The sequence below is a fragment of the Thunnus thynnus genome, chromosome 18 (assembly GCF_963924715.1).
Source record: "Thunnus thynnus chromosome 18, fThuThy2.1, whole genome shotgun sequence".
NCBI classification, from domain to species: Eukaryota; Metazoa; Chordata; class Actinopteri; order Scombriformes; family Scombridae; genus Thunnus; species Thunnus thynnus.
The window spans coordinates 28538925-28551171 of NC_089534.1; the positions used below are offsets into that span (position 1 = coordinate 28538925).

General features: G+C 38.6%; 1 protein-coding gene across 1 annotated transcript; it reads left to right on the top strand.

Annotated features, from left to right (window-relative positions):
* Positions 1 to 596: 596 nt before the first annotated feature.
* Positions 597 to 10810, top strand: LOC137169150 (gamma-aminobutyric acid receptor subunit rho-1-like). Its single transcript, XM_067572167.1, has 8 exons — positions 597 to 736; positions 2782 to 2849; positions 2933 to 3156; positions 7698 to 7780; positions 8070 to 8210; positions 8302 to 8454; positions 9972 to 10168; positions 10467 to 10810. The coding sequence occupies exons 1-8, from the start codon at positions 655 to 657 to the stop codon at positions 10752 to 10754; spliced, it is 1236 nt and encodes a 411-aa protein (XP_067428268.1). The 5' UTR covers positions 597 to 654; the 3' UTR covers positions 10755 to 10810.
* Positions 10811 to 12247: the final 1437 nt, after the last annotated feature.

A 12247-nucleotide genomic window follows, 5' to 3' on the forward strand; every position in this document is an offset into this window, starting at 1 on the left:
TAGTGGTGTAGTAGCCATAATACAGGAGAATGTACTGTAAGCCAAGTGCAACATTTTGTAAAGATTAGATCAGCTTGACAGAAATAGCAAAAAAGGTTTCACATACAATTCAGTAATTTTACAAAAGGACTGATAGAACAAACTTAGTGCACATTAGAAAGCATTTAAAGAACATCATGTCTTGTGAGAAGACAGAATAGTAGAATTTCAGAATTGTTCATCTTTTTTAGAGACCCTAAACTTCATCAGACTCAGAATCAGAGTCAGAATCAAAACAGGTTTATTGCCAAGTAGGCTGGCACATACAAGAAATTTGCCTGCAAGTTGTGATGCATTACAATCAAAAAATAGGGTCAAGTATAAAAAAAAAATATATATATTTTTTTAAGAGAAAATACAAGTACCACAAAAGACAATTGATTGTGTATAATGTAAATTAAATTTTACAATAAAAATTAAGTATTAATTAAGTAAGTAAAAATATATTTAAGTGAGTGAAAAGAGTTGTTAATGTTTAAAAAATATTGTACAAGAACAAAGAATTGTATTAATATAACGCACCATGTTGGATGTTCATATTGATGTGGATATTAACTCTTGAAATGTTGTTTTCCATCTATTTCCATCAGTCCTATCTACAAAAGGAGTCCAGACATGACCAAAACCTGGGGTACAAAGTCAGAGCAGCTGCTGAGGATAGACGACCATGACTTCACAATGCGACCAGGATTTGGAGGTAAGGAGATTCATCTCTCTGAACTAAATGGAGCAGTAGATGATGTTCTCTGTTCAAAGATGCTTCGGTTTGTAATTCAGTGTCCAGACAAGTCATTAACTGCATGGAGTGTTATTTGAGACTTTACGCCTAAACCCAACCCACGCAGCCAGATCTATACACTCATTTAAATGGGGGAAGTGGGAGTGTCCAACGCTGGCTTGAAGAGATGACATAACAGAGTAGGATTATGTCTGAGCCATGCTGCTGTGGGCCAGTGATTAATGTGATTAATTCAATAACTCCCATCTTAATCTGCCACATTAGCACGGCTCAAAGCCTGAATCTGTGTGCTTTTTCAATTCTCACACTTGCATTTCCCCTATATATTCGAAATCTCAAATGAATCCCAGTGCAGTTCCTGGAAAGCCTTCACTCAGTTACTGGCAGTCTTTACTGCTCTTAATTACATCAGGGAATGTGAGCTGGATTGGGTTTAATTAGTTACTGCATGTTTCTTATTCTAAATGTTAGTGTTTTTCAATGCAAAGTGCATTACAGCAAATATTTCAACAGTCCTCTGCAAAAATCATATATATATATTTTATTTTGTAGTCTGCATGCAGATAGCATGTCTTTATTCACTGTAACATATCAAATTTAAACTTGTGATATTTTTAAAATTATTACTAAATCTCTGACTCTGTATAAAGGCTGGAAAATGCTTCTCCATCTGCATTTACAGTATCTGAACATGCCAGGGTGTTGTTTGGAGATGTTTGTACATCTGTTTTCTTCTATACTTTTATGCATTTGGGGTATTACATTAATGTATTCAGTGTAGTTCCACTGTTCCATGTTGAAATGGGAACAATCAATCAGCTTGTTTGTGATGGAGACTGGAACAACAGTGTGTAAGTTGGGTTAATGATAACACTTCACTTTTCATGACTCTCCACCAGCTCCCTGTTACTGCTCCCATTTAATCAAAGTCACTAAGGCTCGCCATCCATCAGTGATGCTGAGTGTGGTCAGAGGTGCAACAGACTTGAAACATAAATAAAACACTTTTTTTCACCTTGCTATTAAGTTACATTAGAGCAACTTCACACTGTATCCTGTTTGGAGGAAAAGCATTGCTGTTCTGACCTTTGTGTGATGAAAGCAGGGACAGATTTAGCCTCTCAGGCCTGGGTGCAGTAAAAATGTCAGGTGGGACACACCATGGTATGCCGAAAACTGTAACTGCAATGTCTGTGGTTCAATTCCGGCTGCAGAACTTTGTTGCATGTTATTCTCCATCTCTCTCTGCCTTCGTTTCCTACTGTCTCTCTACTGTCTGTCTGTTAAAGGAATAAAATAGCCCCCCAAAAATGTCAGTGGGGCATCATCAAAATGCACTTTTAATTTATCCTTATGTTTTTATGTGTGCACATTAGTCGTTTTTAACTGGTTATCTGTTGAGTCTGTGTATATTTCATTTCATATACTGTATGTAGATTAATCTAAATGTAATTGCAATGAACTTGACTGTGCTTGAAAACACAACCACAATACATACTGTATGTTTTAATTAAATTTATTTTTATCTCCTCACAGCAGCTTTAAATAGCAGATGGTAAATTCTTTTCACATACCCGCCCACCCAACCTTCACACTGCAACTCAGTTTAACATCAGCTTTATTTGTGTCATTATATACTTGTTTGTCCCCACCATAATTGTATCAAAATGTAGACAATCTGGAGCCCTGCTAAAAAAAAAAGTTGCCTGCACTATAATGTAAAGTAGGATTAGAGTACTCACTCCACTGGCTCTGTGCCATTTTTGGGAAATCTACACCCAACTGCTTTTATGGGGATTTGGAGGAATGGGAGCAGAAGTCATTGTTTGTAGCAAAAAGCACTGGCATAAAAAGCAGTCATGACCTCCAAATTAACAGATAATCCAAATAACACTGGATGAGGCACTTGGGCTACATCTGCACTGCTGTTTTTATCGGTACTGTTGACACTACTGTAAATTGCAGGTTAATACATCTTTGTAAACTGCTCTATATTTTTCTAGGGCCTGCAGTCCCAGTTGGAGTTGACGTTCAGGTTGAAAGCCTGGATGCTATTTCAGAGGTTGATATGGTATGTCTGGACTGTATTGTGACATTTTATGTATGTTGTTAGTTGAGATAGTGCTGCAACAAACATTTCTTTTCTTGTTTAAGGACTTTACTATGACCTTGTATCTGAGGCACTACTGGAAAGATGAACGTCTATCCTTCCGAAGCAACAAGAACCAGAGCATGACCTTTGACGGCCGCCTGGTAAAGAAGATCTGGGTACCTGACATGTTTTTTGTCCACTCTAAGAAGTCCTTCACACATGACACCACCACTGACAATGTCATGCTGAGAGTCTACCCAGATGGCAAAGTCCTCTACAGCCTCAGGTAATTCTACCCCCAATGTATGAAACAACTGAGAGAGACTGTTTAATCAGGATTTAACATGAATAATGTTATAGTCTGGTCTCAACTAATTAAAAACTCAAGTACTTCAAATGAGATGAAATCCAGATATTTGCTTTCTTTGAATGGAGCACAGCATTTGGCAGAGTTCTGAAGTCACACTTGCATTAGCTGCTTCATTCCTGCTTAACCATCAGTTGCTTGGCTACCAGCTGACTAGTCACATCCACTCATATTCATACAAGTGCATCCATTATAACCTCACACTTCTCTAAGGCTGCAACAATTGATCGATTAGTCAAACAACAGAAAATGAATCTGCATATTAACTATTTTGATAATCGATTAAAAAGTAATCAACAATTAACAAGTAATTTTTCCAACAAAAATGCGGAATACTTAATGATTCCGGGCTCTTAAATTTGAGAATGTGCTGCTTTTCTTGGTGTTACATTATTGTAGATTGAATATTTGGGGGTTCGGACTGTTTGTTGAACAAAACAAGACATTCAATAGGATATTTTGATCATTTTTCATTGTTTTATAGACAAAACAATCAAGAAGATTCAACAGATTATTCAGTCAGGAAAATAATGGTTAGTTGCAGCCCATCTGAGTTCTTTCCACCCCCCCAGCTTCTTCCATATGTACTGTTTTTGATATTGTTGATTAAGTTGACTTAAGTTGATAAGTTTGTCTGATTGAACTGTAGAAATGACAAAACTGTAATGCCAGATCAGAGTAAAGCAAAGTGGTTAAGTGACACAATTGACTGAATAATTTTGTAAAGTTGTTGATCATACAGGGGCAGCATGTAGTTAAAGAGGCACACTACCAATTTTATAAATTAAATTCAATTTACTTGTCATGGGCAGTAGCCTACTACCCAGCCTGTGTGTGTATAATGTCTTTCATGGCTCTGGAGGAGCTTTGTCAAGTCTGAGAAAATAACTGAAGTGACATCACACCTCTATAAGGGTGTGGGCTTGAGGACTACAAATTAATAACTGACTTACAAATTGGTGGTGTGGACTTTGAAAGATGTGGGCGTTTACCAGAAAGGGGAGGTCTAATGAAATACGCTATTGATGTGCATCATGGGAAATGTAGGAATATGTTTTTGAAGCTTATCCTTAACTTTTAGTCCAAGAACAAAACTAAGGGATATCTCAGCCTCTGCTGCATTGATTCTTGCTGGAGTATTCTTAAAGCTTAAAGCCAGATTGCGTTTTTAAGGGTTATGAGGACACAATTTACTAAACCTAAACGCTAAACCTTTAATTAGCCCTGCAAATTAAGACTTGCACAAAATTTTCCTACAGTTTAAAAAAAAAGGCTATTTGTTTTGAGTGGTGTTCATGTCCACCTGATGAATGTAAATCCAATATTCTCAGTTCATTTCTGGTTTATATCTGCTCTTTAGCTGCTAAATGCTCCACTATGTTCACAAGCTAGTTGCTAACTGTGTCTTCTGTCTAGCATTTGGCAGGGCAGTGAGTTTATTAGAGCTTTTTCACTGAAAGCAGGAGCCTTCTGCTGCTGAAACTAGGTTGATGAGACTGAATCAAAAAACAGTAAAGTTGCAGGCTACCAAAACCATGAGCTAAAAAAAGGCTGAAATGCTCCAAAGAGCTTAGGAGAAGAAAAAATATGACTAGTACAGCTTTAATATATTCCACTGACTTCTTTAACACCGGATACTAGTGCATTACATACAAGTAATACGTTTTAAGTGGGGCAGGTTATGATGTTAGTGGGTGTTCAGGGATGTAATTGCCATTGGCTGTCCCACAAAGACAAAGTGGCACCAGCTGCCACAGTACAAGTTGTGTATTTAAGGGGATAACGTTCTGCCAATTACAACCGTTAATACTGCTGAGCATGACCTTCTAATTTTGGCAAGCGACATGAGGCCCGGAGCCAAGATAGCTGTTTTTGTAATCCACATTACAGAACCTAGCAAATGATAACAGCTGGCCATCTGCCTCCTGTTGTGACCACTCATAGTACTGCCTTGCTGATGGACTGGCACGAACAAAATTCAACAGCATCATCTGCAAATCTGCATTTAGCTTTTGATGGGAAATATCACACTGTTAGCATAGAAGGTGCTACTACACCATAATAGAAATGGTCTGATAAATCTATATCTTGTTAAATTAAATCAAACAAAAGTCAGATTGTGTGAAGTCTGTGATCTGGTTTTCTTACAATCAGAGATCCTGATCTTGATGTGAGTTGTGGTGCTTTGCTACTTGGTGAATGTATACTATATGTATGAGAGAAGACTATTGTTGATGATGATAAATACATATAAGCATACTCATCACATGGCATGGGTTAATCTGTGTGGGGTTGGTGCTGGTTAGAGATTTTCCAGACTAAGGCAGATTGGCGAGTGAGGATGACAATTTGTAGACCTCGCCTGCCGACCCTATAGCCCTCTGTTGTCCTGTGAGCTGGATTATGTATTTTCATTTATCATGTGCTGGAACCCCTGACCCAAACAATATTTGCCTGCGAGTATGGATGGATAATGCACTGCTGAAGGTTAGACAAGCATATGTATATGAAGGTCAGTGGGCACTATACAATATTTATCATCAAATCAAAAGCACCAAAATCTTGGTAGGTGAAAATAAGCATCTTTCTCCCATTCAATAACAGCTACTGCCTCTGCTTAACATCAACATTCCCAGAAAGCTATGTAAATTTGTATGCTCTTGTAGGACTGCACATAACTATAAGGTTTTGCATAGCTTATCCTGTTTACTACAAATCACATACAGTACTGTTATGTAGATTACTGCCAATCTCTTTCCAAATCATAGTGTAGTCTTTCTCATTGTGTTACAGGTTGATTTCCAATGTCTTCAAGCCCATTTCTGGAATTAAAAACATTTCCATAGGGCCCAGGAACCGTTTCAGTGACTTAGGAACCTTACCTTCATTTCAACCAATGGAAATGAGGTCAAAATTTAGAAAAGTCCATGCAAGGCCCAAGGCCAAAGAACCATTGGCAAGGGTATAGGTTTGGATTCAGAAGTGGGGGAACACAATGAAGTCAGAGATTGACGAGGATAGTGACGAGGATATTTAGTTCCAAATTAAGTGCTTGAGTTTAGTTCCTGTGGCTCCTTAGTTCCTGGAACTATTTAGTCAAAAAGGGGCTTTAGCTGGTTAGATGGTCAAATTCATATTTTACAGTCACACGGTATTTACATATTGTTTTTCCTTACATTTGTTTTAATCTATACAATAAGAGTAATTAGTAGTGTTAACTATTTACAATTTTATGCATGTGTGTTATTATTGTAAACTCATTGAGAGAAATATGTTCATGTCTCTTTAAGATAGGACCGGTGAATTTGCCGTAGATGGACACTGACACAGGAATATAGTTAGTAGTTTGCATGACGAGAGTGGAGCCGCACAGTTTTCTGACTATGTTGTGGAATATATGGATACAAGGTTGTATTAATCTATTAGATAAATAGATAAATAAGATGTACTATTAAATAATATGTACTATCAGATTTTTTATTTTTGAGCCAGTTTACTTTGTATAGACAACATGGATCAATAAATCCATATTTGCTTTCATTTACTGCATTCATTTTTATTTTTGTTAGAGAAGAAACACGTCTTAAACTTAAAATTTGCACTCTCATGCCAGTTTTGGATTGTACACTATACTTGAGAGGTGACTGCAGAGCAGTAACCTTTTGATGCAAGACTCTACCAATTACATTTTCCTACTTTCAGTGTCCATTGTGGTTTTTAAACCAAATAACAGGAACTAATGAGCTCTAGAGACTACATCAAGTATTACAAGTTGTTTTGGTGCATCCCTGTTTACATTTTTACTGCTTCTGAAGAACTGCAAAGATGAGCTAAATTAGATTGAGAACAAGCTGTATGTGACTACTGTGTGTGATGTTTGATAGTGGAAAGGAGACATACAGAGGTAGAAAAGCAGCTTCGCCAGATAGGAAGTGAACTGTTTTAATATGTAATTTGATATTGGTACTAGTGACAACCACTGCTGGTTTGCGGCCTCAAGGCTAATGTTGGAGCAGGCAGTGACATTCAGCACTGCATACTCCACCCTGAGTTTCTGGGCCATTAGAAATCTTGGGACAAGAGACTTTTTTTTGGGGGGGGGGGCGAGAACATCAGAAACCAAAACTGGAACTAGCTTCTATGCAGGTCAAATTTCTGAGTTCCTGAAAAGGCTTCTTCCTGCAGTTGAAAAGGGCCATGAGTTTGCTTATTGAATTTCTTTATGACAGCAAAGTTTGTCAGATGACATAAAGGCTGCCAAAGAGAACATGAAAACACATATTCCCACATGAACCTTGTTAGCTCATCTTAGCGCCCTCTTTGTGCTATGGAGCAGTTTTAAACATTATTTACTGCATTTTTAAAAAGAAATATCAAGCTTACATCTCATACATGGTGTTTTCTCTCTCTAGAAATTTTAATTATACTACAACAGCTAATTGTTTTGTCTTGTACTGCAGGGTGACGGTCACATCCATGTGCAGCATGGACCTGAGTCGCTTTCCTCTCGACACACAGACATGCTCTTTGGAGATAGAAAGCTGTAAGTGACTGATGTGATCAAGTTTGATTATCTTCTCCTACAGCCAGCTACATTCTGATAAGATTTATCTTTCTGTCCTGTTTTCATTCCTTTCTGAATACACTGGCAAAATATAAATATAATAAATAAAATTGATATTAAGTGTACACCTGTGAACACTGTTGAATACATTGGAGACTGGAGGGTGTTTTTTAGCACTCTCTCCATCTATTGTTGTACAGGGTCTTCACTTATCATGTTATTTTCACGTGTGCCACTGATATTTAGTTTATGCTCTTTGTCCCTCCAGATGCGTACACAGATGATGACCTAATGTTGTACTGGAAGGAAGGGAACCGCTCATTAAACACAGACGAGAGAATATCTCTCTCTCAGTTCCTCATTCAGGAGTTCCACACCACCACCAAGCTGGCCTTCTACAGCAGCACAGGTACTAACAGAGTTATGAGTGCAGAGCTATTTTAAATGTAAGCCTACAGTCTCTCTGGGATATGTAACTTCTAACTTTATCTCCTCTCCAGGCTGGTACAACCGTCTGTACATCAACTTCACTCTGCGGCGTCACATCTTCTTTTTCCTGCTGCAGACCTACTTCCCTGCCACTCTGATGGTAATGTTGTCCTGGGTGTCCTTCTGGATCGACCGCAGGGCCGTCCCTGCTAGAGTGCCGTTAGGTGAGAGTCCTGTCCATTGTTGGTGACTAACTTCTTAGTTAACTGATGAATTGGTTTGGACAGTTTTTCAGACTTTTGGCCCTATTTTAACCAAGAGCAATGACCAGTGCAAGGTGGTAGGTGTTGGGTGCACTGACTGTGTGGGCATCTCCATGCTCACCTGCTATTTTGGTTCATGTATGTGCAGCAGTGCAAAGTACAAAAGGGCTGGTTGAAGGTGTATAGATCAGAGAGACCATAAATCTGCAGCCAGAGGCAGATGGTGTGGGTCTATTTTTTCATTAGTACAATGAAGATAGAAATGAATAATGTTGGTGAAGTTATCGCTTCAGTTCAGTGCAATTTGAACATTTGCACATAGTACATTTATACCATGATGTGTTTCAAGAATAAAACATGACATGCCACTTTTATCAAAAATAAAGGTGGGAAGGAGGCTATGATGCACAGGATTGATGAGCTTTGGTAAAAAAAAACAAAAAAAAACAGGCAGAATATTGAGTTACTATATCCAACTAGACTGATGTTTGTTGGGTGTGCTGTTTTCAAGTGATTTATTGAAGGTAAACACGTGGACAGCCATGTGTAATGGTACTGCGTCTGGCGCAGCACTTCTCAAATTAGAGGCTGCAGATGTATCAACATATTACTGATGCTGCAGATTTGAATGAACTGAAGGAGGCTTTCATACAGTAGAACAGATACTGTAAGAATCACTTATATTAATTCATAAATGAATTCCAAATAAATGGGGTTGACATTTTTTAATTTTAGTAAAATGTATCTAGCTGCAAGCATCAGATGTTAATGTTTCTCTCAGGAAGAATTGCATTGACCTGTGATCCTCTGACTTCTCCTCTAGCGCCATCATCAGGTCAAAACTTTTTTTCTCCAGTACCTCAGTTTCTGACCAAATATCTGCAAAACTAGTGGCATTCCCATCAGGCTCACCTACTGTTAGCATACTTACACAGTAAACTAAGACATTACCTGCTAAATATCAGCATGTTAACACAGTGAGCATGTTAGCATGCTGATGTTAGCATTTAGCTCAAAGCACCACTGTACATAAAAAGAGTCTCAGAGTCAATAGCATGGCTGTGACTGACTCTTAGCCTTGTTTATGTTATTTTTGTCATACATCAGGTTTCCACAAATGGAAAATGATCTTTCGATTTAATTAAATTATTTGATTTTAATATTAGCAGCACTGGACTTCCATAATCTTCAAATGGCAGCAAGATTTAAACTTTGAATGTTATTAAGTTTTTAGTCAACTCAAATGTTGATTCTGCACTTTGTGTGGGTCAATATTTGTACATACACACCAGAATTTTATTTTCATCACATAAGGTGAAGCTACAGCTTCTTGAAGAGAAGGGATAGTATTCTCATCGCAGACAAATGTTTCTTCTTAGTTGTTATCTTTGCTTTTCTTTATCACCATTACCCGAACATCATATATGAGCCTCCTTTCAGCTGCTCTGACCTGATATTCTGTTCTTCCTATGCTTCAGGTATAACCACAGTGCTCACCATGTCTACCATCATCACTGGAGTCAACGCCTCCATGCCCAGGGTCTCCTACATCAAAGCTGTGGATATTTACCTCTGGGTCAGTTTTGTCTTTGTCTTCCTGTCAGTGATCGAGTATGCTGCTGTCAACTACCTGTCTACACTGCAAGAACGTAAGGAGAGGAAACTCAGAGATAGGGTGAGTCAGTCAGTCATCTCTAAGCTCATAGACACCGAGATGATGTACATATGCCTGAGTAATAGTTTCATCTCACAATTTAAAAATGTGTTGTGTGTTAAAAAAGTACTTAAGCAGACAGCAAAGCACATTTTTTATTAAAATCAAAAACTTTTAAGACATAAACATTCTCCAGATAATGGCTTTAAGGTAAAACGTGTGTGAAGAACTGAAAAAACAAAAACAAGATGGTATTTTAACAGCAACTGAAAGATCGTGAACACAGCATGAGTCTTTAATTATTTTTGTTTACTTGCAGCTGCCGTGTACCTGTGGTATAGCCCATCCTGGCATGATGTCAGCTAGCTACAGTGAGGTGGATGCCAACAACACAGGGAACTACGGCATGCCAGAAGAGAATGGGGTGAAGCGGGAGAGGATGCTGGTGCAGCTGGCAATGGAGAGTGACCCTATCACTGGCCATGTTGGCTCCAGCGCCTACAGCAACGTCTGGATCGACACACACGCCATAGACAAGTACTCACGGGTCATCTTTCCTGGATCTTACATCCTCTTCAACATCATCTACTGGTCTATCTATTGCTAGCACAGATGGGATTCAAACAGACCTGTGGGTATCTGAGGTTGCATTTGACAAGTCTGCCTCCCTGCTTCGTCTAAGTGGTTAAGAGATGCACTTGTAGTGAAGTGGAAACTTGTGCACTGAACCTGCAGTTTCAGGGTTTTGTGTTTTCAAATTTGAAAGATAGAAAATGGAACTGACAGCTCCAAAGAAAGACTGGTGTGTAATACAGGTCTTCAGATAGACCCAACCCTCCAAAAACAGGCTCATATCAGGTTTTGATCTAACAGAGGTAGGTCTAGGTTCCACACTTTCTAGTTCAACTCAGTTTATGGCTCTGTGCAAAAGTCTCAGTGGGTAGAACCTAAGAGGATACAAGGACTGTCTCACAGGAGCAAATATAGCCGAAACACAACATATTACCCAATATTTCTTCATCAAAGCACAGATTGTGCCTGTTACATTAAGACCATTGAATGTTTGCCTAGATGCAGCTAAAATTTTGAATTTTGACAGGTTATCTGCCAATTTCATATTTAAGGATTTTCCCAACAGGCTCAGAGTTGTATAAGCTCTTAAAACGGGCTTAAAACACATTGTAGCCAGCACTTCAGTAAATACTGAGTGTGAACTACTTTTTCTGGCCTCAGGTTCATTTGGCTCTGTTTGGGTTTGGTTCAGTTGCTGTGTATCTTTGAAAGGACAGCTCCATCTTAGGGTGTTTTTAAACCTATTGTTCGTTTGCTCTGGTCCAAATCAGTGGATGAGTTGGAAAACTTGGTTCAGTTTCTTTTCACACAGAGAGAAATCCAAGCGACTGAAAATCATCACTACAAGCCACATGAGAACGTTCACTCCACTTATTGGTCAGTTGTGTCTGGGGCGGGTGCAAGACCGTAAACACAGGAAGAAGGTCCTGAAGAAGGTCCACTGGCCAAATACAACATATTACGTTGAAATAGTCCAGGTTGGACCTCAATTAATTTTCTGGCTAGTTGTTAGCAATTGTTAAATTCGCTCATCTGCATCCCAGCATGCAAAGCACACCTGGCTACAGGAGCCATTTTGCTCAAACTCGCAGAGTATACCTAGTAGTTGGATTGGATCAAAGTCAGATTACGTTCCCACCACAAACAAACAAACCGAGACCACCTCCTATAAAGGGTCTTGGTATGGTGGCTTTGGTCTGCACCTGAGTATGATTACTGTGTTCAGACCAGACTAGATGCCATTTTAAGGATTTTATCAGACATACATTATTGTTCCAAGTAGAGTATTTTTTTATATGTCTTAATACATGTCTGGAGGGGCTCTTTAAAAAATACAGATAAACATCTCAGCAACACCCAGGTAGTGTCCTCACACAGATATGCAGTATGTTTTGCTGAGTGCTGAAACACTGTGATGACAAACTGGTTACCTCAGGTACTGACTAACTTTTTAAACAAAAAAAAGCATAAAATTGCCTATAAAGCCATATATAAGGTTGTATAATTATTAATCTGTTTATTTTTAAT

Bases quoted from the DNA above. Each gene is read 5' to 3' on its own strand.
- LOC137169150 (XM_067572167.1), top strand. From the start codon at position 655: ATGACCAAAACCTGGGGTACAAAGTCAGAGCAGCTGCTGAGGATAGAC. The intron at 2,850-2,932 runs GTATGTCTGGAC...TTCTTGTTTAAG, and splicing joins CTATTTCAGAGGTTGATATG to GACTTTACTATGACCTTGTA. The intron at 8,455-9,971 runs GTGAGAGTCCTG...CCTATGCTTCAG, and splicing joins CCCTGCTAGAGTGCCGTTAG to GTATAACCACAGTGCTCACC.